Source organism: Mytilus trossulus, chromosome 4 (genome assembly GCF_036588685.1).
Source record: "Mytilus trossulus isolate FHL-02 chromosome 4, PNRI_Mtr1.1.1.hap1, whole genome shotgun sequence".
Taxonomy (NCBI): Eukaryota; Metazoa; Mollusca; class Bivalvia; order Mytilida; family Mytilidae; genus Mytilus; species Mytilus trossulus.
In genome coordinates this window covers 80,556,670-80,583,803 of record NC_086376.1, presented here as the reverse complement: position 1 = coordinate 80,583,803, position 27,134 = coordinate 80,556,670, and the positions used below count along the sequence as shown (strand labels likewise).

General features: G+C 31.1%; 1 protein-coding gene across 4 annotated transcripts in view; it reads left to right on the top strand.

Moving 5' to 3' along the window:
- The window catches only part of LOC134716091 (cytosolic purine 5'-nucleotidase-like), an 84,170-nt gene that overhangs the window by 6,787 nt on the left and 50,249 nt on the right, over positions 1-27,134 (top strand). For all 4 annotated transcript variants that reach the window (XM_063578856.1, XM_063578854.1, XM_063578853.1 and 1 more), the window contains exons 2-5: positions 696-806; positions 2,882-2,955; positions 15,328-15,445; positions 25,982-26,077. In XM_063578856.1, coding sequence (XP_063434926.1) covers positions 709-806; positions 2,882-2,955; positions 15,328-15,445; positions 25,982-26,077 — 386 coding nt within the window. In that variant the 5' untranslated portion in view covers positions 696-708. The remainder of the gene's footprint in view (positions 1-695; positions 807-2,881; positions 2,956-15,327; positions 15,446-25,981; positions 26,078-27,134) is intronic.

The following is a 27,134-nucleotide window of genomic DNA, read 5'->3' as shown; positions in this document are numbered from 1 at the left end:
CCAAAAATTTAAAAAAAGAGATATTGCAGTGATTGAAATCCTGTCTTTATCCATCATATGTGGTGCTTTTCTTCGTGCACTCTGGCTTCCTCCACCAATTAAAACTGGCCATCACAAAATAGCCCAAAAGCAGTGCTTAAATGTGGGGTTAAAACCTAGAAAATCAAATCTTATTATTCTATTAAATGAAAAAAAATAATTTCATAACACATCCTACAACATTTTGGTATATATATTTTGATTCCATTCAATTCTAAGATTTTAAGCACAGGAATAAAGATTACCATACATAGACAAAATCCATGCAAGACATGAAGATATTTAATTGGTAGTTATGTTAAGACACCATACATCATCTTCTTATTGTCAAACTAATGAGTCAAAAATCTAGTTAATACAATTGTGCTGCCTGATTATGGATAAAAGCTGCTGTTAAAGGTATTTTATCAATAACAGCATTTATATTGAACAAGCAGTAGTTTTCTTAGATGTGGTATTAGAAATTCAATTTAAGGCTAATTTACCGTCTGATTTTAATGTTGTATTAATTTTTTTCAACATCAATTTTATTCTGTTGTTTCTTCTTCACAGGATTAGAGCTAAATAGCATATTAGTTTTAATCCAGAGAACTTATATAGTTGATCTTTGACAGGTTTGAAATCGTTTATGGAATTGTTAGCTTTCTTTTACACAGATTCGTGTGAAAAATGAATCCAAGTGAAATAACAGAGGACCTTCCAAGTCAAGCAAGTGATACAAGTGACGTTCGACAACTAAAGGTTTATAAAAGAGAGGCTTATAAAAGGTAACTATAAGTACATTTAGTATTGCAATTCAATCAGATGGTATATGTAGTTGTTCATGTCCATTTTTTTTTACCAGTTTATTTGTTCTATTGTACATGTACCTAATACAACTGACTTGCAACTAATCTACAATGTATACTTTAGTGATGTTAGTTCTCATTAATTGAAGAATTAAACAAAATATTTCTAACAATAGATGCAGTGAATATATCCCCTGTCACAGTAATTTATATGACTTTGACTTGAAAGTCAAATGCATGATCTTGTGTCTGCTGAAATGGAATAGAAGGTTGAATTCAAAACAATAAATTTGGTTTTCTTTAGTTTTTCCTCAGCTACAAAAATATGAAATTATTGATTTTTGTCTCAGGTCTAGATAAGATCACACTTTCATTAGCTCGAAGGTAATTATTTGTGATAACTCAATATATGTTTTTAGCTTTCCTGCCCCAAACTCATCCAATATCTCCTCTTCTGAAACCACTGGTCCAATTGAAACCATATTATGTCAATCATATTACACAAAAAAAATTGTAGTTGATAATAGACTTATTATTTGTTTGGTACAAGATATTTAGGGAAACAAATGCATTTAACAAGAAAACACTCTGACACCACAATGAAATTGTTAGTGGCATTTGATATAAATGTGAACCTAAAATTTAGTAAATTAGGCAGCCCTACAATATTTGGCATGCATACTGAAATTCAGCAATATAAAAAGATTTGCCAAAATTTGCCAAATTTATGCAATACCTATTACACTGTTCTCCCAATATTTTCAAATAGCTCTGTGGATTTAAAAAAGCAGAGGTGAATTTAGAGGGTTTTTCAGAGGCCAAAACCCCCCCTTTTCTGGGAAAAAATGGTTGATTATATAGGGAATCACTGAAGCATGACTAGAGAGGGTCCCCTCTTAGGCAGCCAGTGGGTCCCCACTTATGAAAAATTCTGAATCCGCCACTAAAAAGCACTGTTTTTCTAGATTTTTACACCACATATTATACAGCCTACCTGTAAATCTATTCTGAATATATTCAGATACCTGTACAGTAAGCACCAGGGTAGAAGATATTGCACCATGGTAACAGGTGCCAAGAGGCTCTCGGGAGCCTATTTAGATTCATCATATTCATATTATAGTGCAAAATTAAATATACATTTTTGTACATGTTATTAAATGCTTTAAGGCTGAAAACAACCAATTTTTAAATTGAGAGCATGGATATTTGTTGAACATTGATTTTTAGGTTTGAGAGGGACAGTGACTACAATAATATTATACTACATTCTTTTTATCTTGTACCTTTACCTTAAATTGTGATTTAATGCACATACCTACACTAATAAGGTGTATGCAGTTGACTCCAATAAAAGGCTTATACAGAGGGGAATTAAAAATTTGGGAAAGAAATTATTTAAACAGATTATTAAAGATTTAATTACCTTAATAGATTGAATATCGTCCAAAAATACCCTGATGGCCCTCACCTGAAACAATACATTAATCTTTAGTTAAAAAATTTCTTTAAGAATGTCAAATAATATCCTTCAGTTCCCCCTTTCATTACAAAATGTAAAATGAGGTTTACATGGGAATAATAAATTTTGAAAATATCTAAAACTACATATATATGTCAGCTTAACACTGGAGTAAATGTTTACAGAAGCTGATTAAAAGAGCCTGTTCATCTAGATTTACTTCAAAGAATTAGTGAAAATTGACAAATTCAAAATCACATGCAATTTTGTTTCTACAATTAGTGCTAGCATTGGATAAAAGGAACGAAAATATTGACGACAAAATCAGATTGTCAATATCAGGTTCTGATACAGCTGTTGGATTATAGAACAGTGACAGCGGAAAAGTCACCTTAAAACAATTAATATAACTGAGCAAATATAGGCATACTGGGAAAGTGATTTTCATATTGCATGAGATGTTCTAGCTAGTGGAATAACTTGATTATTCGACACCGAAAGTAACAATATTTGATTAGTAGATATACTAGATAAATATGTCACATATGTATGATCGTCGAGTTTCTCATGCACATGTAAATCCTTTTTACAGAGTGTTTGTCAACAGAGGACTATTGCTGGATTCAGTGAAGTTTTATGGATTTGACATGGATTACACTATAGCAGGTAAAAGTCTACCAATCAGAGACAAGCAATGTTTTATTTGTAATACCAGGTTAGACCTCCAAAACACAACTGGTTGACTGGAAAAAAATATTTAGATCTGCCAGTAGACACTATTCTGAATGTCATGGTCACTTCTTGATCTCAATACCGAAGTTTTTCCATGAAGATAAAAGTCTGCCATTTTAAGGGAATATGAAGCACTGACTTGTTTTTCTGAAGAGAAATGTTTTTTATTATGTTCAAGATGATTAGATCAGAAAATTTATTCTCCAAAACAATGAGTTTGTTGTCTCATATCGAGCCTTGACCATGTATCTCTTCTTTTGAAAAAGGAGGTCCTTTTAAAAGCCCTTAGCATTATTGTCTGGATGAAGTGCATAAATGCCATAAGAATTCTCTTTTTTCAAAAAAGATGTTGCAAGTTGAACAGTGCCTGATTTCAAATTAGCCTATTATTTTGGCAATATGCCTATATTTTACTGTGTTGCTTAAATAAGTGTTTGCCATAACATGTTAAAGAAAATAATAAGAAGAAAAAAACAGAGTGGTGGGCTCTGTTCCTGATTTTCTCAACAGAGTTCACCATTGATGGTATGATTGAAGTTGTGTGTCTAAAAAGTGGCTAGTTGAAAAAAGGGTTTTATTCATGCTACAAGATTTGTACATCTAAAGCAAAGCACTGTTACAGCTAATATCATCCCAACTCTCTTATTCTGACTGTGAGCTCAATTCCTGTATTACCAATGCACCCTTATGAGCAAAAAAATTAAACCTTGTTAAAGAAAACTGCAATTATAAGTTCCAGCATTGAAGAGACATGTATTGTCGAAATGCGCATCTGGTGCAACAAAATTGGTACCGTTGTCTTAGGTAGCTTGCACAATATATAGATTATTTCATTTCATATTTTACCATAAGATAATACAGTTAACCTATAATTTCTAATAGGGGCATAGGGCATAAAATTACAATGCTATAAAAATTCCATCAGGTACTTGTTTACAATCCACTTTATTGCTTTGTTCGTGTACCTTTTCATTTCACATATAAACAACTTTCTAATCTCTATAAAAATGTCCTAATTTCCTGTTTACACCAAGCTAAGTGGTGACAATTTTGGAATTAAATTGATTATGGGCAATAACTCAACAACTCTATAAGTAGATAGGTATTATATGATATCCGCTACCTCAATGACAAATGTTGAAAGCCTCTTATTAATCAGGCACCTTGTTACTTTATTTACAGGTAAATTTCTCAGGTAGAAGAAAAGGCGGGAAACCCAGGTGTTGTATTTAATATAAATACACTAAAAACGCTATTATTAATTCTGAATCTTTGCAGGTCATTTGTTTTGACCCAGATATAAAATGGAAAAATAGGTATACAATTTCCACCCTGGTGTTTTAGGGGTAAACAAATATGCAGTTACAATAGTACTTTGCATTCATAATTGTAGTATATACGTAATTGCACCTGCTGCTATTGTTAAATTTCAGTATATTCAAAAGGCAGGATGTTGGTGTAACATATCAGTATATGACTAGATGGCTGCAGTAAAAAACAAATTTATAATTCCCATCAGACTTTGAAATTATGGTCTAATAAGCGTGCTTGTCTTGAGGATGACAGGGTGTTAGTTTAATTTCTAGAACTTTATTCTGTAACTGTAATTACATACCTAGTATTGAAGTGTAAAACCTAACAAGGATGCAAAATCTAGTCTGAATTGTAGTACACCTAATTACATCTTTCTTAAATGTTGTTTTTAAAAATCTGGAATGACAAAAGAACGGATGTTAAGATGTTATTTCAGAACATTGTTAAGATTTACTTCTTGTTTATGTTCTTCTTAATGCTTATAAGGGGCCTTAGCCAATGAATTTCTGCTGCATACATAGATATCTACTAGCTGTAAGGAAAAAAATTGTGAATGTAAAAAAGTAAAATAGCAAAAAACAATCTAACTGGTCTTAGTCAATAACTGGTTACTAGACATAATTATCTTACATATAAAAAAGAAGATGTGGTATGATTGCCAATGAGAAAACTATCCACAAAAGACAAAATGACACAATCATAGTCATGATAGACTACAATTTAACTGGTCTCATGCAATGACCTGGTAACTATGCAGAACTATCTTACATAGTCATAATAGAACACAATTTAATTTTGATGGTCAATATGCATTTTTAACTGGTCTCATGGTATAACCTGGTCACTATGCATAACAATTATACATAGAAAACAATTGAACTGGTCTCATGGTATAACCTGGTCACTATGCATAACAATAATACATAGAAAACAATTGAACTGGCCTCATGCAATGACCTGGTCACTATGCATAACAATAATACATCGAAAACAATTGAACTGGTCTCATGCAATGACCTGGTCACTATGCATAACAATTGTACATTGGAAAACAATATTACTGGTCTTATGCAATGACCTGGTCACTATGTATAACAATTGTACATAGCAAAACAATATTACTGGTCTTATGCAATGACCTGGTCACTATGCATAAAAATCTTGCATAGAAAACAACAATTTAAAAATGAGAAGCTGTGTTAGGATTACTTTTGAGATGACTTATTTATCCATAAGACACCAACTGAGGTAGATGTTCAAAACCCATGATACAAGACAAGCTAAAAAAAAGAGGCACAGAACTGACTAAATGTAAAACATTTCAAACAGGAAAAAGCTTGATTAATGCAAAGACCAATAAAAAAAAAAACATTGATAAACAAGTATTAATTGGGATGTTCTAAGAGTATTTATAACTTTGGTTGGTAGCCTTCTGTAAACCTAGGATAAAGTATATCATGACCTTCTTAGGTTTAAAATAATTATTGGGCCGTTATATCATGACCTGATAATTATTCGACTGTTATATCATGACCTGACTGAATAGTTAATGCCCTGTCATATATTAACAAAAAAAGGGGAAATCTGGTTTTACTGAAATTTAAGTACTGTTATGTCTTTGTGGTTTTTAAAAAATGTCTTATCTTTTGTTGAAGGTTATCAGATTTGAAATTACTTCTTTCTTTAAATTCTTATTGGAGTACAGTGATTCATCAAAATTTAAATTTGTATTTACAATATTTTTCTTCAAATAATTAAAGTGTAGGTGTTCTTTTAATCTTTACTGTTATGTCGGGACAATATTTTCACACTTAACAGGAAGTCGTTTCTTCGGAATCACCCGAGCGAAAAAAACAGCTCTCCATCGATAGATTACCTATTGTGTATCTGTTTCCAAGCTCTGTTTGAAATTTTATATTCTGTTTTGAAGTATTATTATTAGAAATATTATTAAATAACTTCACCTTGAACGATGCATTCAAAAGTTTTGGTGCGTTTGATTAAAAGTAGCCATTAATTATTATTTTTACATCAACTTTTTACGTCTGTTATTTTTTGAAGATGCAATGATGTATTACAAAGACATCTATATTCAAATTAAAAAAGCTGGGAAAACTTTTTTAATGTAGAAAAACAAATGGATTTTAAAAGTTGTTTCATCAAGTAGCTAGAATAGCGAGGATTTTAGCTATGATCTGTCATTTGAACACATTAACAGGTTCAATGCCATAAATTTCTTATTATTAAGTAATTTTCTTATTGTGTTTCCAGTAATTAATTGTAAACATTTGAAACACAGAATCACTTTAACAGTTTATTTGCAATTTTCAAATAACTTAATATTGATAAATTTGAATTTAATCTAATTATTAATGTTGCTGTTTTTACATCTTAAGAGCAATTTTTTCCATCACTTACCAATATTCATTTCCCTTCTTTAGCAATGAATTTAACAAGCTAGTTGAAAAGGGGAAGGGATTGTTCTAGGACAAAGTAATCTTGGTATGGTTTCTGAATATTTACTCATAGTAGTTTATAGCAGTATGACAGACTTGAACGGAAATCCTAATTGGAATTGTTTTGCTCTAGTCATCGGGCCCTCTATAGCTTTTGGTAGGAGTGAGCCAAGGCTCTGTGCTCCATTGTTGACTTTTTATACCAGAGAATTGTCTCATTGGCACTCATAACACATTTTATTATTATATATTCTTAATGAACCTCAAGCAGTCCACAACATATTAGGGGTCATTATTGAATAGACTAACAATTCATAATTTGGAGTATTTTATATTATAACTGTATTTTTATGAAAAAGTCAGTCAGGCCTGAAGAAATCACCAGATGTTCTTTTAAAAAGCTATAACAGACTTTTTAAGTAAGAGAATAATTGGAACACATTATTCAGATTTATCACCAATTTGAAGCTAGGAGCTAAGAAAAGTACTAAAAATGATTTTCAGATGGCTATACTACATGAAGAAGGTTCACCACAAGAGGAAATCATACAAAGTCTACTATTTCTTCTTTTACTATGATGATTTCTTTCAAATTGCCTAATACTAGTGTATCTGTACTCATTATGAAGCAGTAAAGTATTTAAGAAACAGGAAGTTATTTTTTAATGATGTGTTACATCGATAAACAGTTTGGTGCCAACTTCATCATCGTTTCTCAATTGGTTTGGTTTTTCAATTTGTGTTTGATTGTTTGTATATTTTTCCAGCATATAGACCAATATTTAGGTAATGCGTAACTTTTAAGCAGATGAATGTCAATGGTTTTCTAATTAAGTGTAGCATATGTCTATTTGATGGTTGGGGTAACATTATAGTTTGCTGGGATGGACAACTTCATCAGCATTAATTGATCTGTTTTTCGCCAGCTGTCTTGGTTTTTCCTCTTTAGTTCATAATGTTACGATTTTTTTATTTCATCATTATCGGAAGATTTTTTTTTTTAACTTTGATCAAGAAATGGATTAGGGCTAAAGAGTTGAGATAATCAGGATTAATTAACATGAAATGGTTATTTCCTGTAAAACTTAAGACATTCACCTGGCAAAACTTTACTCACATATACACCTACTCAAACAGTCACTGGCCTTTGTTAGTTGTATAGTAGTGGCTGTTTTGTCTGTATGAATAAAAGATGTAAAGTATATACATTAAAGATAGAAGAAAGAACTGGGGTAAACTGTAGAAACCATAGCGTTTTTGTCCCTAAAATAGATTTCATGGTTATTAATTTTCATGGTTTTTGGTATGCAAAAGTATTATATTAATTGGTGGTTAAAATTTCATTATGGTTTTAATTTCATGGTTGTTATCTATCCACCAGAAATTATTGAAATTAAAACCCCAACCATTTTTTTTTTGCTTCTATAGCATGTCAATCAGCCAGCAACCAAATGAGATAAAAAAAAAAATGTGTATATTACCACACATTGGACATGGAACAATTCAGCTCTGACATAGGATACAGACAATTGTCTACCATTGACCTCTAGGTGTTGTTCATCTTCACTAGTGAGCAGAGGCGGATTTAGGGGGGGGGGGGGGGGTACAGGGGGCCCGGGCCCCCCTTTTTGGGAAAATAATTGGTTGCTTATATAGGGAATCACCGAAGCATGACTGGAGCGGGCCCTCTCTTAGGTCAGTCAGTGGGCCCCCACTTATGACAATTTCTTGATCCGCCACTGGTGAGTGGCCTAGGTAGCTGAGTGTTCAAAGTAGTTACTACTGTACTGACTAGCCAGTCAACACTGAGGTTGTGACTTCAATCTTAATTGACTAGTATTGTCAGTTTTCCCATTGAAGGTCAGTGGTTTTCTCTGGACACTGGCTTCCTCTACCAATAAAAACTGACTGCCAAGAAAAAGCCTAATGCAGTGCTTAAAAGTAGTGTTTAAACACCAAAAAGCAATCAATCTTTACTAATAGTCTTTAAATTTCTTATTTTGTATGGGTTGCTGTCTCATTGACTTGTACCATTCTTGATATTAATATCTCTTAGACAGAAACCCAAAGACACAAAAAATTAAATTTTGTCTTATATGTTGTTGAACCCATTTCCTGTGAATTTGAATAATAGTAAATTATTACTATGCATATCTTCAAGTATGTGAGTATTAAAGGGCGATAACTTATAATAAATTTATGCAGCACATAATGTTTGACACTGACAGTGAACATGTATTTAAATTTTGAGCTTTTAAAAGGTTGATTGTTTTATTTTATGGAAAAAACAATGATACAAGGTACATAATTATGCATATATGCCATGTCCTAGAGGTTTGGTTTCCACTAATGAATTGTTAATTGTTCTATATTGCAAAAATACAAATACATGTACCAGTATGCATGGCAAAAACTATGCATAAATGCCAAGGTATGGTTTCCATTAGTGATTTTTAATTGTTTTAAACATACACAAATACAAATCTACAAAGTACAAAAAATACAAAGAAAATGTAGGAGTCTTGTTACACCGTATGTTAAAACAAATATAGAATTATTGTTTTTGTCATAATTGTCATGTTCACAAGTACATTACCACAAAAACTTGTCATTTACCTGATAAAATGACAAGTTGTAAAGGAAGATGACATTAAATAGGGAACAACACAAAATGGGCATATGCATGTGCAATAGCTGACTAGATGTGATATGGGTTTCACTTCTTGTTGAAGGCTGTATGGTGACCTATAGTTTTAATTTCAAGGTCATTTGTGAAGAGTTGTCTTATTGGCAATCATACCATATCTTCTTACTTTAAGACTATATGGACAGCAATTGTACTTGTTAAGACAGTTTTCCTAGGTACAAAGCATGCTACTCTCTGTGAGAGAGTACTGATGTAACATGAGGTGCAGGAGCGGATGATTGGACTCTACTATCAATTACCAGTTGTCACTAATGTTAGGTGTTCAAAGAGCCTAAAAATGATTGATATGCTTTCTTCTCATTGTATTTTTACTATAAGTGTCAAATCATGAAATAAACCTTGTTTTTTACATATTTTTTTGTACAATTCATTGTCCCCTGGGTACCCCTTGCCAATCCTCTCATTTTGTATTTATATTGTCATTGTCAAATTATATCCCCTTTTAACCCCTTGTAAACTCATGATAAATGAAGATGGTAACATTTTATTGAATAACATCAAGAAGTTATGGTGTTATTATGACAAGGTCTTCCTGTTTGTCTTTTGAACACGAAACAGGAGTAGGACAGGAGGCATTATTTCAGCCTGACTTGTATAACAAATATCACACTTTGAACTAAATATGGCAGTACGTCAGAGAGCATTATTAATGCTCGGCTTATTTGACAAATTCACAGTGACCTTACAAGTAGACCATTTATAAAAATTTCTGCCAATGTCAGTTTCACTTGTAAAATGAATATAAATTCTTTTGTTCTAAACATAAGAATATGTTAAAGTACACATTTAAACATAATTATGTATTATTACTAGTACATTTCTTGTAATAGAATAAGATGATGCATTCAAATGTCAAAAGGTGAAAATATTACAACATATTTTAGATATATATGCAATCATAAATCATTGCAAATTAATTGAATTAACCAGACAGCTTTGGGGGAATTGTTCTTTAAAATTTTTTTGTTGGCAAAGCAAGCAGCATTTGCAGAGATGGATTAAGGGGGTGCTTGGTGCCAGGCCCTCCTTTTTGTGGGAAAAATTGAGTTATTTTTTTAGGGAATCATTGAGGCATGACCCAAGCAGGCCTTCGCTTTGGCAGTCATTGGGTCCCCTTGTGAAAATTTTGGGATCAGCCACTGATTTGGAACTTTCAAATTTATGAAATGATTCTGTTGGTGATATCATTGAAGTGTTAACTCTTGGAAGGGGGTAAAAGAAGAGGTATATTTTTTTTTATGTTTGGGGATAAATTTTACAGGAAAACATTGAAATAAAAATGAATTCAAAGGTCAATTCTTAGCTAAAATTTGGATTATTGACCAACTTTCTTATTCCAAAAAATTTATCACATTTGTACAAAAATTTGTCTTAAAAATTTATTTCTAACACTTTTAATTTGTCAGTTTGATGAAAAAGTAAATACAGGAAATTACTGGTGTTTTTATGTTTGGGAAAAATTTCATACCACAAAAATGTTGTTTTGGATATATACAATGTATACCTAATATTTGAAAATTTAAATTGAAAACTTTTGTTTCACCAATAAAAACAAACTTGATGCAATACAGAATACTAGACCAACGAATCAGTAGATAAGAAATTTTAAATTGTGCATTAATTTAATCACGTAGCTCCTCGTGCTTGACAACTGAAATGAAAATTGCTATGTTTTAATATTCCCAAAAGTACTTAAAACATCTTAGGAAAAATGTAAACCTTTGCTGAATCATTCAGAGGAATTTCAAGAGTACACATAGCTTTCTACAAAAGTATGAACGTTAGCTTGTATTTTCTTCATGAGATTTTTTGTTTGTTAGGTGAGTTTCTTTTCACCTGGACAACATGCCTGCACGACAAGATAAATCATTAAAGAAAAGCCATCAAATTTGTTAAAGAATACAACTGTATGTTTTAGTACATGCATTGTATAAATTATTGATTGATGTTAGCTCTACCTCCAGTGGCAAATATTTCAGGCATGTTCAAAACCATTGTAAAGGAAATATAGGGTACATGTCAATTGGACAGCAACCTATCAAATCCTAAAACCAAAAAGCATACAGAAGTCAATATATATGCAAAATATTCATTTATGCTATTTGTAAATTTTTACTTTGTTGAAATATTTGTTGCATTCATGTGTACCAACAAAATCAATAAAAAATGGTATCTAACAAGTGATAAATTTACAGTACATTTATAACATTGAAAATTATCCCAAATATATCACTATTTTTTTACAGTATCCATGGTGTATGTACCAAAGTTTTAAAAATCTTAAACAACTTGCACTAGCAATACCTTTCACTTACAAAATTATGTTAAATGATATATTTAAAGTTTTTCCTTTTTTTCCTTTCAAGCAGATGTGCAGTGCTTTTTCATTGCACCTGAATTCACGCCTATTTACAGGTGACAAAGGTTATCTTTCAAAAGTTTACAAATACTTATAAATGACGATTTTTCTGTATGACATGCAATCTTTTGAAAAGCAAAACATTGTTATTTTATGTGGTCATCAATGCAACAATTACCAAAATATGATTTCCAAATGATAAAATTATGAAATGTCAGAACAAGATAATGAAAATTACCCTATCTTTAAGATGTAGTGATTGGTTTAGTGATCTAGTTTCACAAAAACAGAAATTATGGGTGTTTTGTAGACAATATCAATAGCTTGAGTGATTAGCGTGATGACAAGATGTAAAGATGTCTGGCAATGTAACTTACTTGTAGAAATTTCATCTCCCGTCTTTTTTATCCTTTAAAGTGCTCCACCTACTTAGGGTTAAAAAAGCATTTTTACGGAAATTATTGTGCAGCAGAACTTGAATCATATATCAAGTTTTGTTTTAGGCAATGATTAAGTATGATGAATTATGCATCTCATGCTTCTTTTGAACAGTGCTTTTGAACTAATGAAAGCTTGTGAGAGTCTACACTACCAGTACTGCAATGTCATTGCTATTCTAGTGTACTAACATTGTCACTAGACAAAAGAAATGATAAGTTCAAAATCCCTTATTGTTTTTAGTTAGTCAGATTTATTGGAGGGAAAATAATTTGATTATTACACATTTAAGATAAAAAAAAAAAAAAAAGTGAAAATATACTTGCTGGAAATTTGAATCTTTTAGGAAAATTAGATTCATGGACAACAAAATGTTTTGTCAAATAAGAAAAGAAAAAATATCAGAAAGAAAATTAAAAAAACCCTTTTTTTTTTAAGAAAATGGTTTAAATGTTTATGTGATGTTGACAAAAATATAATGTCATTTAGGAGATTGTAAATTGTTATTCTGAATTTACAAATGCCAAAGTAAAGTTCATTTGTTTCAAAATTGAGAATCATTCTAGTAATTTTTTTCTCCCCCCCTTCGGCAGTTTGCCCATTCCGTAGGTTTCAATGAGAAGTGAACTCGTAAATTAATATAATGAATGAGAATATAACAACTGCACCAGAATTAAGTCAGTTAAGATCTGGGGGAGGAAATTTAGTTTTTAAAGTATTATAGCTTTTAGTTTTGTGAAGTATCTTGGGATGCACTAAGCACATGACTTCAGCAATTATAATGGCTATTAAGGATTGTCAAAATTCTAAAAGATCAAGTTGTATAATGGCTTGAAACGTATGTTGTAATGACGTTATTTCAATCTTCAAATAGAAATCTTTACCTTGAAGTGCACTGAACAACTGCATCTTTGAGGATTATTGTTTCTAGTTAACATTTGTTTAATCTAAATCTCTTAATTCTAATATTTTTTCAAAGGGTAAAAAAATCATGCCGATAAAGTGGTGCTCCGTCATAATCCAAAGGTTAAATGCACTTGCGAATTCATTGATTTGTGCTGCATAACATAAATATTTGCTTTAATTCTTTCTGCTAAATACTTCAAATGTGACTTGCCAGAGTTTTTATGATTGAAGTAGAGTACAAATGAATTTCAGGGGCAGATCCAGTCATTTTTAAAGGGGGGGGCAAACCCAGAAGAAAAGGGGTTTACCAACTATATGTCCCAATTCAAATGCATTGATCTTTAAAAAAAAAAGGGGGGGAGGGGCTGCAACCCCTAGAATCCTCCACTGAATGTTGTGCTTTAGTTATTTACGATGTTATAACCAAGCTTTTGAGTTTGTGCTTAATCTGAGACAACAATACAATGTCATGTCTTTTAAATGTATCAATATAAAATGTATTTGACATGCAATAGACATTATTCATTTTAGACTTGAAAATTTACATACTTGTAAAAGTTTCAAATGTCAGTCATCCACTGGAATGATGTATGGTCAATTTCTGTGTATTTGTATCAAAATCAGGAAGTTGATGAACATCACAGATCAGAACTTTAAATATCTTAAAGTTTCAAACAGTACTTTAAGGATCTTCCAACCAATTTACAGTTAATATGGGGACAGGAGAGTTTCAAAGAATCAAGATGAATATCCTGGTATATTCAGCCTGGTAAAAGGTGAAAAAAGCATGCATACTGATAGCAACATAAACAAATGTACATTCAATTCACAAAATATCCTCATACCCCACCAGAACATTAAATTATTGTCCCCAAATACTGTGAAAAGTAAGGGAAACAGCCCTGTTATGAATTAAATTCTGCCCCCCCCCCCCCCCTCTTTTCCCTTCATTATTGACCATAACATAAGTAATATAAAAAAGAAGATGTGGGAAGCATGTTTAGAAAAAAACACTTGTTTCCTTGAATCTTTTTTTGCCTATGAGAGTCCTGACCTTCATCAAGTGAGGATCTTCAGCAGACAAGTTTACATTGTAGACCACAAAATGCACTAGGAAGTATCTAAACATGTTAAAATTGATATGATATTAAAAAAGTTTTTTTGCGCTTCTTTCATGTGATAGATATTTGACAATTAATGACTCGGAAATTGACATTCATTGATAATAATTTAAGGATAAATGCACCTTGATGTTTTTGATGACTGAATACAAAAGAATCTTTCTAAGATGTGCAAGTTGAAAGGTACGGATGATGTTGATATTGTGGAAAAAGTATTTTAAAGTCCATTAAACTGACCCTTACTTCAAAAGTAATTAAATTATAAAACAGGAAATCAATGTAAATAAAGTTGAATAATAAAATGTCTCTTCTTTGTAAAAAGCTTTAAAAACAGCATTTATGTTCAAATGAAAATGCTGTTTTTCATATATTTGCAACCTCAAAGGAAATTAAAGTTATAAAGATGGGATACCTAAAGAAATCTCCCTGATCAAAGAGTCAATAGAGTCAGAGAGAGTTGTTTTTAGAACTAAACCCTTGTATATTCTTTTAGCAACACTTAATTCTGTAATAAAAGAAACAAAAAGCAACAAAAAGTAACATAGGTTGTAAAGAATGTTATTCACTTTACAAAACACATCACTGACTGCTTTTGTTAAAATGTTTAATGAAACCTTTCTGTTTTTGGCAAAAACAAATCACATTCAACATAGCTGTTACACGTACTAAGATCAGAAGCTGATATCTAAAGAGAGACTGATTTGATATATTTATTTACAGGGTACAATGTATAAGTAATTAAAATTGGTATTTTAAGTTATATATATTTATTATAAGAAGACAGACTGATGGTACTTTCAACTTGTTTCAATTTAGCTTTGCTTTGCTTTGTCTACAATTTTCAGACTGAACATAGAAGTTTTTTGATTTTTTTTGTCTGCAGTTTGTTTTCTCGCTCTGATGTTCAATTTCACTCAGTTTCGTGCAGAAAGTTAGGAAGTTTAAAAAAAAAAAATCTTTTTATATAGAACCACATGTACATGTTAATTTTTTTTATATTTTCAGTGTACAAATCTCCAGAATATGAAACCCTAGGATTTGATTTGATCAAGAACAAACTGCTAGAGATGGGATACCCTGAACCCATTGGAGAGTTTGAATATGATCCAACTTTCCCAATAAGGTTTGTATCAAAAATTCTTAAAGATAGAGAGACAAAAGTATGATAAATAATATCCTTTTAGAAAAGATATTTAACACACTCAATTGGAAAAAGAATGCTGCAATAATTTTGGAAGTTGAAAACAGGAGAAATTGAAAGTTTCATTTACCATTACACTATGGCTTCTGAAATACATGAATTGTGATAGATTGTTACACAGAAGGGATCTATAGGGTTTTGAATAGCAGCCTTGCAGGGAGTAGTCAAATATGTAATGGGATTATTCTGGGAGAAGGCAAGGAAAACATGCATATAGAGAATAAAAAATACAGGATATGAAATTCATGAATATAAGACAAATATTACATTGAAAATAACAATAATATTAAAGGCAAAAAGATACTGTTTTGACAAAAGTTCTTGATTATTTCCAGGGCTCAAAAGTGAACTTATTTGACTGTAATAGCAAATGTAATGTATGAAAACTAAAATTGCAGGTATTTTCTGTATAATGATATTTTATTTGAACTCGGGTTTGGCAAGCAGAAAATTATATATTTAAAAAATAGTCTACAGTATGCAAAAAAACTCAGGTCATCAGTCTTTCAGGACACAGGTCAAGTGCCATAGCTTTTTTATTACTTCCGGAGGCAAATCAGACAGACAGGCTAGAGCATTCTTTCTAGTGAAAACTTTTGATGCCATATATTTTTTTATTAACCGTCTTAAAAGTTTGACGTCCACCTATCAAAGTTGATGTTTACTTCAAACAAACTTAAGCACATCAACAATGGTCACTTAAGGTTAAGATGTTTTTCTCACTCTTTATTGAGTGTAGCACCTCATTATAGAGATTTAGAAAACCCTCTTCTGCTTGACAGTCTTCATTATAGGAATATAAATTATTCCCATCACTGCCAAGCTTTAAATTAATGATGAAATTTGAGTTAATTGTTTAATATTATGTATTTATTACCCCTTAGAACATTGATATTGATGCTGCGATTTACTGCACAAAAATTGAGCATTAAATGGTATCCTATTGCTGAAGAAAATGTGTTTTGTTTTCTTTTTTCAATTGATTGATTTATATTTGTTGTTTAATTGAATACAGTTGTCAGTGGGTGATTTTATTGAAGTAATGGAGGATTTATTGTTAACAGAAGTACAAAATTGTTGCACAATTCTGAAAATCAAAGGGTTTCCCTTAGAACTTGGTTACTTACATATCTATTCCGTATACATGTTAAATTAGTTTCAGCCCACCACATTTTGTGCATGTACCTAGTATATCTATTTAGTTTGTGTATTATATTGTTGCTATTTTGAGTGTGCATCTATTAGTACTATATACTGTGTTGGTGGTAGGTGTGACTATTTTCCTGTGAACATTTTTGGAAATTATTGTTTTAATGATAAAAAGAGTCATGAAATTTAAGGGTTGGTTTCAGCAAAGATTTGTATAGTAAGACTATACAAATCCTTGGTTTCAGTCAATGATGCTGTTTTTTACCTCTTCTTTGCTTTCTTGATGCTTGTTACAGATCTTCAAAATTCAGTTGCATTTATACACAACTGATCTTGATTCCAGTACATGTAATATAGAACTGAACACAAATGGTTTGAATGGTTGTCTACCAACACAGACTGTAAGGACTTGTCTTGGGGTTTGATTATGTTCAATTTTATGCAGATTCAGCATTCTACAGACTTTGTTCAGTCTTTAAATATGATATTTCAATTTGTTTTTAGTGACATCCTGGAATCATTCTCAAAAGTATCACATTATAAACTAAAGGTTACATCATTTTTACCATTTAGTACTTAAAATGAATAATTCAAGATGTGTACTACTGATTTTGGCAGGTGCTTTCTTAGAACATCTGTACTGTTCAATTAATAGACAATTAAATTTTCAAAATCTATAATACTTATATGAGTTTGAACTGATTTAATTGATGGCAGATCTTAGTAGGTCAGAGTCTTGTTGATTTAAAAATCAGGATTTCGATTAATTGTTTTCCATACATATCTGAAAAGTTCTGTTTTTAAAGTTTTGTATTTGAGTCTAAATGTACTTCTACCAAAAAAACTACAAAAAAACTGCTTTTGTATGATGTCACCGCCTTTATTTACTTTGAAATCTTGACTTGTAAGGTACATCTTTTCATTTGATATTTACTCAGCTTTAAATACAAAAAATAAAGATCTTCAATTCAAACATTTTTGCCCTTTGAATTTAAAAACCAAAATAGTATTAGGAATCATCAAATAATGTCTGTCAGATGTTGTCAAATATCAATATTTTTAGTTTTGAACTTTAATTTACATTTTTGCTAAGATTTTAAAAATTAAGATAATCCAAAATCTGCCAAAATAGTCTCATTTTGATGTCTTGTAGTACATATTAAGATATAGCTTGAACCTTACCCAAAAATGTATTTTACTACAATAATATCTTCTTGAAAGATATTGATCCAATTACAATATATTTAAAGATGATACAATGCACAATGCTCATATTTAACTTTACCAAATAATATGTGTAAAATTATGGTTGTCTTGTTTTCAATGAAAGTCAAACGATGAAAGACGAAGTGATGCTACTGTAGAATAGTACAAAGACATCACCACTGATATTTCTATGAAATGTCTATACCATGTCTTCTTCTATTCTGTAACTTCCTCCTGCTACTAAGGAGCACATCCAAAAGGATTCAAACGTCGAGGGTAATTCATGATGGACACAATCTCAACACGGAAAATATGTTCCTATTCTGTTTTTTAAATAGTTTATTTTCAAAGATTTATACTTTTTTGCAATGTTAGTGGCTTTATAATGGCTCTTCTTTTACCATTTTTTTTTACAGTGAAATTAATATTGCCAGATATTGTCCCTCGTCTTGAAGACTGAAAAGGGTGGGGGACTTAATGTTTTAACTTTTTAGCACTAGTGGCCAGGTAATGGTGTTTGTTTATAACTGATCTAACACAGGTGAATGAAGTTTGCCAAAAAAAAAAAGGAAAAGAAAAAGTGTTTGGCACCTGAAGATTAAAGTGGTTTCCTTCACCAATCAAAATAAATATTCTCTGATTGGCTTAATTAATCTCCCCGCCAGAGTTACATAAACGTTCACTTTAAACTTAATTTCTGTCTTATTTTAGCAAACCAGATGTTAGGCACAATGAAATTACTATATAATGGCTTTCAGTCCTGATGTTTGTAAAATCAATCTTCTTACCATATAATTTTGTTTAAGATTCAGTGGTTAAAAGAAATATAGCTTTGAGCTGCAACTGCATGTATTGTTTAGAAGTAATCGTTTAAAGTTTTACAAAGAGTTAAAGAGGCAGTTCGAACTTAGCCAAGAACTCCCAATTCGTTTGAAACATGGATTTTCAATTTTTGTTAAATTGCAGTTGCAACATGCAGACATTAAAGTCAAAATGTAAACAGTTTATGAAACGCACTGACTATCAAAACACTTAGAATAATCTTTGAGCCAAGTTTGAAAATTGAGGTTTAAATACCAAGAAATAAAAAACACTATTCTAACTTACTTGTGAAAAACAGTATTCACCAATTGTTTTCCATCCAAATTCTGAAAAAAAAATTATTATCTCTGTCCAAGATTTTCTTAATAAAAATGATCTTGTCTTTCTGGCATTAATTTGGTTAAAACTGGTTTTATTTTTTTATTTTGAAGCATTGTTACTAGACATCAATGCAAACACTGCTTAAAAAATATTATCTGATTGTCTTGGGTTTAAGACAATGTAAAAACAATAATATACACCTATAGAATGAAATTTACTTTGCTACATAACTTGTCTGTCTCTTTGTAGATCGATAATATGTTTCATCTATCAAGGTGAAGGTCAATGTCAAGGTCAAAAGGGTGGAAACATTTATTTTTTTTATTATGAGCAATAGTTAAGTTGAAAGATGAGGCAGTTTTCCAAATGTCTTTGTTATTATTTTTGTGCATTTTCTTTATTGCACTGTGATTAATAAGCAATTTTTAGGTCAAAATTTCAATAATTTTTATCGTTATTTTTATGGAAATTAGGTCAAAGTGCTAAAAACCTTATTGTTTGTGATGATTTACAGATGTGAAAGGTTATTAAGACTGTCAATTAAACAGTAGTTATAGCTAGGAGAAACATATAGTCAGAAGGAAATGAACATATTAAGACTCTTCAAGTCGTATGTTTTATTCACCTTTCAAGAAGTAGTCAATCTAAGCCAGAAAGATAACAAATTGACAACACATTTGTGCAATAAAATAATTCTTTGTCTTAATTTACAAAAGAGAACATAGAATTGTAATAAAGTGTTATGGTCAGTTGGTGAATTGGCCATTATGAACATTTGTTCTAGACAGTTTTGTTTTGTTTTTCTGACACCTGTCAAGTTATCCTGATTGGTGAGAAAAGCTTCTTTAAATTTTCTTACCATGACTAGGCTGACCACTGTCTGCATCAGGCTTTCATTATAAGGATCATCAAATTATAAAAAAAAATTGATGAAAGGTCAAATTAGAATTTAGAAAGTCCCATCCATGAAAAAAAACTTGATTCCAATTGCAGAACTGTGTAGGTACTATCTTTTGTCTTCGTCATGTCTATATAAAAGTTCCACAAACAGTTGCTGTTGTCAACAGAGCTGTCAAATACTAAAAGACAAAGACAAAATATTTTATTTCCTCAGACACAAACGTGTACAAGAGGTCTGAATTCGTTGTGTATTCTTTAGAACAGCTGATCCTTTATTCAAATTATTTCCTTTCCAAAAAATTTTCAGGTTGAACTAATGTACAATCAATCTAAATTTGTCATGGAATAGAATTCCTTCCAAAAGGAAATAACATTCTGGAATATAATTTCCACAGGAATAAATAGTACAGTATATGTTCCTAAGAGAATGAATGGTATAGAATATTTGTTCCAACAGGAATAAATATTATGACATTGTTTATAACAAAGTTTCCATTGGAACTTCTGTTAGGTGGAACAAATATACTTTGACAACTTGACCAATAAAAAATTTAAGACTTTACAAGAGAGGTGAAAGATTCCAAAGGGACATTCAAACTCACAAGTCATAAACTGACAAAGCCATGGCTAAACTGAAAGAAAAAAGACCAAACGACAAACAACAGTACACATGACACAACATAAAAAACTAAAGATTGTTGAACTACAGGAAACATTACAAAAAACTGATTAAAGATATGTAGATAAAATTCTAGTAAGAAGATGAGTAAAATGATAAATTTGTTTATGCATGTATGATTTCACTTGTAAGTTAAATAATTTAGTACCATTTTTCCCCTTTTTATTGCTGTATCATTGTGACATTATAATTGAAGAAGCCTGGTGAAAGGCTCACAGCTTAGTATTAAATGATGTTAAAAGCATACTATTGTATTACTACTGTGTATTGTAGGTGTCTACCAAGCCTGCCAAAACTTAATGGTTCTGATGTCCCCATAAATCTTTTTAAAACAGTAACAATATATTACACATGTTGAGAAAGTTGCCAAATGGAAGATAGAGTGATATTGTGGAATGGTATGCACAGTGCAATTTCATGCATTTACTCATCGGCAAAAAAAATCACAGTTGAAGAGCTAGCAATTATTGACTTTTCATCTTTTTCTCACTTTCATGCTACATTGACAGAATTATGCAAACAATTTGTGCAGCATTTGGCGGGTGTTTTTTTTATCTTTGGTAATTATGTGTATTAAGATTTTTGTGATCATTAGAGCTAGCAGTCTTTACATGTTTCAATTTGCAGGAAATTAAGATATGACATTAGATAATAGATGAGAGATCTATTATTACACCATTCTGTTTGTTGGGTTTTAATAGTAAGAGTTTCTCATTCAATGATATGGTGGTTTTTTTATTGGCCAATAATGAAAACTAAAGAATGCTTTAGGTTTTTGAATACCTTATTAATGGACAATTTAGTTTTCTTTAATTTCTTGAATTAGTTTACCTTAATCTCAATGTACCGGTATAGAATTATGATGGTATCAAGGAGAAGTCCAGTTAACGTTTTGTCAGGCAGTTATGTTCATTCTGAATTTGTGAAAATGGTCATTGATTAATTGATTGATGGAATTTGGACATATATAGATAAAAGAAGATGTGGTATGAGTGCCAATGAGACAACTCTCTATCCAAGTCACAATATAGGCTATAGTGTAGAAAGAGCAAATACAAATTTATCAGAACATACCAACACAATATTTTTCAACTGAAAAATGGAAATAATATATTTTATCATTATTTAAAAACCATTTCAATTTAATTGAAAAAAAAATATGAAACTAGAAAAAATGTAAGCAAATGTAACTTTTATAAAAAAAAATATGGTAAAGTTCATATTTTTGCTATTGGAAACCAAAAATCATTCTGAATATATTTTGAAAATTGTGTGTTGCCATCTGGTTCTGAAGATTCACTGAAATATATTGAATCCAATGAATGATCAAAAAGATGTGTGATAAATGACTGATCATATCAACTACTGTAAATTCAGAAATTATTGTGTTCATTTATTATTGCCATTTTAGACTAAAATGTAATTGTAATTTTTGCAATATTGAGAGAAATATCCGGTTTAATTCATATAAAAAATATCAGAATGCAAAAATTTTTGCTCTTACAACCCTGACGCATTTTTCGCAATAAAAAAAAAATTGCAATATATCTGTATTTACAGTTACATTAAAAGGAGGATTACTGTAAATAATACAAAGTTCTGTTGATCTTCTTGCATAACAAAAGTAATGCAATAGATTTCTAAGGATTAAGGAGCTTGAAAGGCTTTCTAAAGAGCTATTTTTGTATCTTTAACTTAAACAAATCTTAAAACCTTTTTAAATAAAACTTATTAAAAATTTGACAAACTCTGCAGTATTGTGTCTTTCTATTAAAGATAATTTTTAGAAGTATAATACATTGAGAGATTTTGCAGTTGCATATTATGAGCATGGTGGGGGGTGTTACTTATCTTGTAGTTAGAACGATGAAAAAAAAACGATGATAGCAGAAACGTTTGAATTACAAACTATAAGTTTTACATTTGACATTCATTTTTGCATTTTTGTATCAGAATACTTTTTGCCCTGCCTATGATAGCATTATGTCCATCCCATAGCAGGTTAAAGTTTGGTTTAATTGACATTCAAATTTATGCTGAAGGAAATTTACCATGCAGCTATGTTCAACTTGAGTTGGTCCACATGGTCATTATTTAGCGGCATCAAGACGTCAGACATTTAGATTCAATTTGCTAACTTTCTTTGTCAACTTTCCTCCTGTGGCTTTTTTGGGGCACTACAGCTTTAAGTCCAATTTAGGAATATTTAAGCTTATCATTGACCCTGATTTATTGAAAATGCAAAAATGAAAACAGAGATTCTGTTAAGACTCCTGTCCTTATATGCTGATTTTGACTATTAAAACTAATGGATTAATTATAAATACTTATTTAATTTTTTTTAATTTTAATATCATTCTAGTTGAATTGACATGGACTAAGATGACAGGAAATGGCCAAACTGTGAACGTCACGATCAATTTTCTTGATTTGTCCATTTAAGATTGTTTTTTCTCTGCGACCCAATGTCTGAGTAGGGAGGATGTATAGAAGATGCTGTTCATGTTTTTTTAAGTGTTTACGCTGGTAGCATTTTAAAAGTCAGCTGTTCTTATTAATTACAAAGAACGCTAATAGTCTTTAACTTTTACTCTCAAAAAGTGAAGAAGTTTTTATAGCATATTTCCTGTTTAGAGAGCTTTTTACTGTTTTGTAATTTTCAGTCAAAATTTGATTTTGCGATAAGAAAACTTGTGACATTTGTTGGAATCTGAAACTGTCATCATTTGTGAATAACTTCCTGCCAAGTTATGCTGTAATTTTAAAGATAAGCATGCTTGAAATCTTGACACTGTAAAGAAAATTTAATGGAAATTTCATATGTGATAATTGGAAGCAGAAAATAAAATACTTGGGTTTTAATATCACCACCGCAGGTGAAGTATGAAGATTTCCGGAAGAAATTGTTCAAGTTATGCTACATATTACTTCAGTGTGACCTTCATGTAAGATTTTTGAACATTAACATCCTACATTTTACTAGTATGAATAAAGGAAGAAAAAGAGGATATGCCAACAAGACAACAACCCCTTTATACAAAATGATCATCAACAAAAGTGTTCATTTTAAGTTGTCAAACTCAAAATGGTCAATAGTCTAGTAAAGTTGAGAATGCATATACACTGTCTTCATCCTTGACCTTTATTAGCTCATCTGGCCCAAAGGGCCAAGTGAGCTTATGCCATCACTTGGCGTCCGTCGTCCTCCGTCGTCCGTCGTCGTCTGTTTGTCGTCGTCGTCTGTCGTCGTAAACTATTTCAAGAATCTTCTCCTCTAAAACTACTGGGCCAAATACTTCCAAACTTTAACTGAATATTCCTTAGGGTATCTAGTTTATAAATTGTATCCGAAGTTTTGATCTATCAACAAACATGGTCGCCATTGCTAAAAATAGAACATAGGGGTCAAATGCAGTTTTTGGCTTATAACTCAAAAACCAAAGCATTTAGAGCAAATCTGACATGGGGTAACATTGTTTATCAGGTCAAGATCTATCTGAAATTTTCAGATGAATCAGACAACTCATTGTTGGGTTGCTGCCCCTGAATTGATAATTTTAAGGAAATTTTGCTGTTTTTGGTTATTATCTTGAATATTATTATAGATAGAGATAAACTGTAAACAGCATTAATGTTCAGCAAAGTAAGATCTACAAATATGTCTATTTGACCAAAATTGTCAATTGACCCCTTAAGGAGTTATTGCCCTTTAAAGACTTTTTTCACAATTTGTTCATCGTGTTGACTTATTTTAAAAAATCTTCTCCTTTGAAACTGCTGTATCAATTTCAGCCAAACTTAGGCTAAATGAGTTTCGGAGTATCTAGTATAAATTTTATATTTTATTTCCTTGAATGTCAAGAAACATAGCTCCTATGGCTAAAATAGAACATAAAAAAAAATAGAGAATAAAAATGTTTTTTTTTGCTTTTGAAGAAAATAGGACGATCCAAAAAACATTTAAATAAATTGAAAAGCCAAAATAATCATTGATGAGAGATTTAACCAAAAGAATTAAGGTGAGCGATTCAGGGCTTTCAGGCTCTTGAGAGCCTCTTGTTTAGTCTCCAGTGGATAGTCATTCATGTAATGTACCACATCTCTTTATTTTGATTACTGAATATCTAAGATCTGCTACTTATACCAGTGTCATCCCTGAAAAAAACAAAAAACATCGAAATTTATAATTCAATTTTATTTTAGAATCTATCCCAGCTGTGTTTTTGAAGTAATGAAAGCATCACAATGATTTCTGAATATTCAGTTTTTAGTTAGATATATTGGTGGCTCATATAAGCAGGCTCATATATTAAAGCAGGCTCATATAAGCATCAATTTGGACATACAAATGATCATATGTATTCTATATTGGTGTTGTATTGCAAGATTGTTTATATTGATAATGATTGTTTAATCTGTTATTGCCCCCAGTGGGTCCATATGATTGCTATAATAAAATATTTGATTTGTTTTGAATTAATACTTGTATTCTGGCAATCCAATGATCTGATAGTGTGTAGATTCTGTTAATCTGTTTCTCATAAACAGCAGATAATATCACTATTACAGTCTTCTGAAACTACTCCTTAACATATTGGAGACATTTTGTGTTTTCACTTTACCACTCAAATCATTGAAACCATGGAAATATTACACACTTATTGAAGTTGTGCACTTGCTTGTATGGACTCTTTTGGGGGACTCCTGTCCCCACTTTTGTTCCAGAATTTATTTTTACAAAAGACTTCATCTATTTAGTAACACCCCCCCCCCCCCCCCCCCCCCTCCCTCTCTCAAGTTTTTAACCCAGATCCTAAAACTTCATGCACATCTATTTAAGTTTTGTAGTATCTGTTCAATAAAATTGTGAATGGAAATAAGGAATGTGTCAAAGAGACAACAACCCGACCATAGAAAAAACAATAGCAGAAGGTCACCAACAGGTCTTCAATGTAGCAAGAAATTCCCGCACCCAGAGGCGTCCTTCAGCTGCATGGTCCCTAAACAAATATATACTAGTTCAGTAATAAGAATTGTTAAAAAAAAAATTCCAAAACTTGAAATTTGGATATTCTTAATTTACTGGTACATTGTATGCTTTTATATATTAAAATGCTCATTTATAGAAACATTTTGTGCAACTCTTGCCATCTTAGACCTTTGATCAATTTTCTGCATAATGACATGCATTTATGGTATGGCATGCTCTAGTTGACTTTTGCATGTTGGTCAAAGTTGTGGCATTTTCTCAGATTTTTTTTCAGGATGCAGTCATTAATGTTCCTCAGGACTCGCCATGTTTTTCATAGCTTTATTTTATCTCCTCTTATAAAAAGCATGTCTATTAAACTCTTAATGTAAACATTTTATTTTCATTTCAGAGGACTATGGTTTGATTCTACGTATGGAAATCTACTGAAATGTGATCCATTTGGAAACATCATGGTCTGTGTTCATGGTTTCAACTTTATGAATAGGTAAGTGATTTACTTTTATTTTCCAATTGATAACTGATATGTAGGACAAGAAGATTCAAGCAGACACACTATTTCAGAAAACAAATGGTAGGTATTCACATGTTGAATATAGCATATAAGTAATTTCATTACACTTTTCTCAACTCTCAGAAACTTATAAAAATGAGGGAAAAGACACATGTGGGAATATTAATATCATAAGTCAAAGAAAAACTGACAAAACCATTGCAAAACAAACAATGAATCAACAGTCAAAGCTTAAAAAACAAAAAACCTGAGCAACACAAACCAAAACCAGGGGTGATCTCTGCTGCTGAGCATCCATTCTTGTGTTCATGTGGCATCAATGATATTTTTCATGGAAAGTACAAATTCATTAAAATGTTAATCTACCATCAATCAAACAATGATAACGATTTAAGATCTTGACACAGGTTTACTAGTAAGAAAATCTAGTTTTGAAATTCCAGGAAAGGGATGAAGGATAAATTAATGTGATCATCTATGACCTGAATTTTATATAAACAACAAGTAGTATTTTGATGAAAAAGAGGCACACACAAAAGCTTTTCTTCTCTATTCATAAATTGATAAAGCGTTTGATATGACATGTTCTATCATAAAGCTGTAGGAGTTCTATATAGATATATGTGGTATGAAACATAAACTGAAGCTCCTGTTGAAAATTATGATGAGAAAATTTCTCATAAAGGCACTTTTTCATAAAATTATGATTGGTGTGCTTTGTTTTGGAGGAAGTCATAACTTATCTTACACAATTTCAAGAGTAGAAGGTGCGAATAATTGTTCATTAAATGAGTTTAACAAACGTTTGTTACGATGAAGCAGAAAGAAGCAATATGGCTATGTACTATAGAAGATCACAAAATCCATAGAAAGAGCTACTTGATATATCTATTTTAGTGTTTAGCACCTGTCAGTCATATGGAATTCATTATAAACTCTGAAAACTTCAGTTTGTTTTGTTTAGAAATTACATATTTCATGAAAAGTCATTTGTTCATTTAAGAACAGCACTTGGGTCATAGAAATAAAG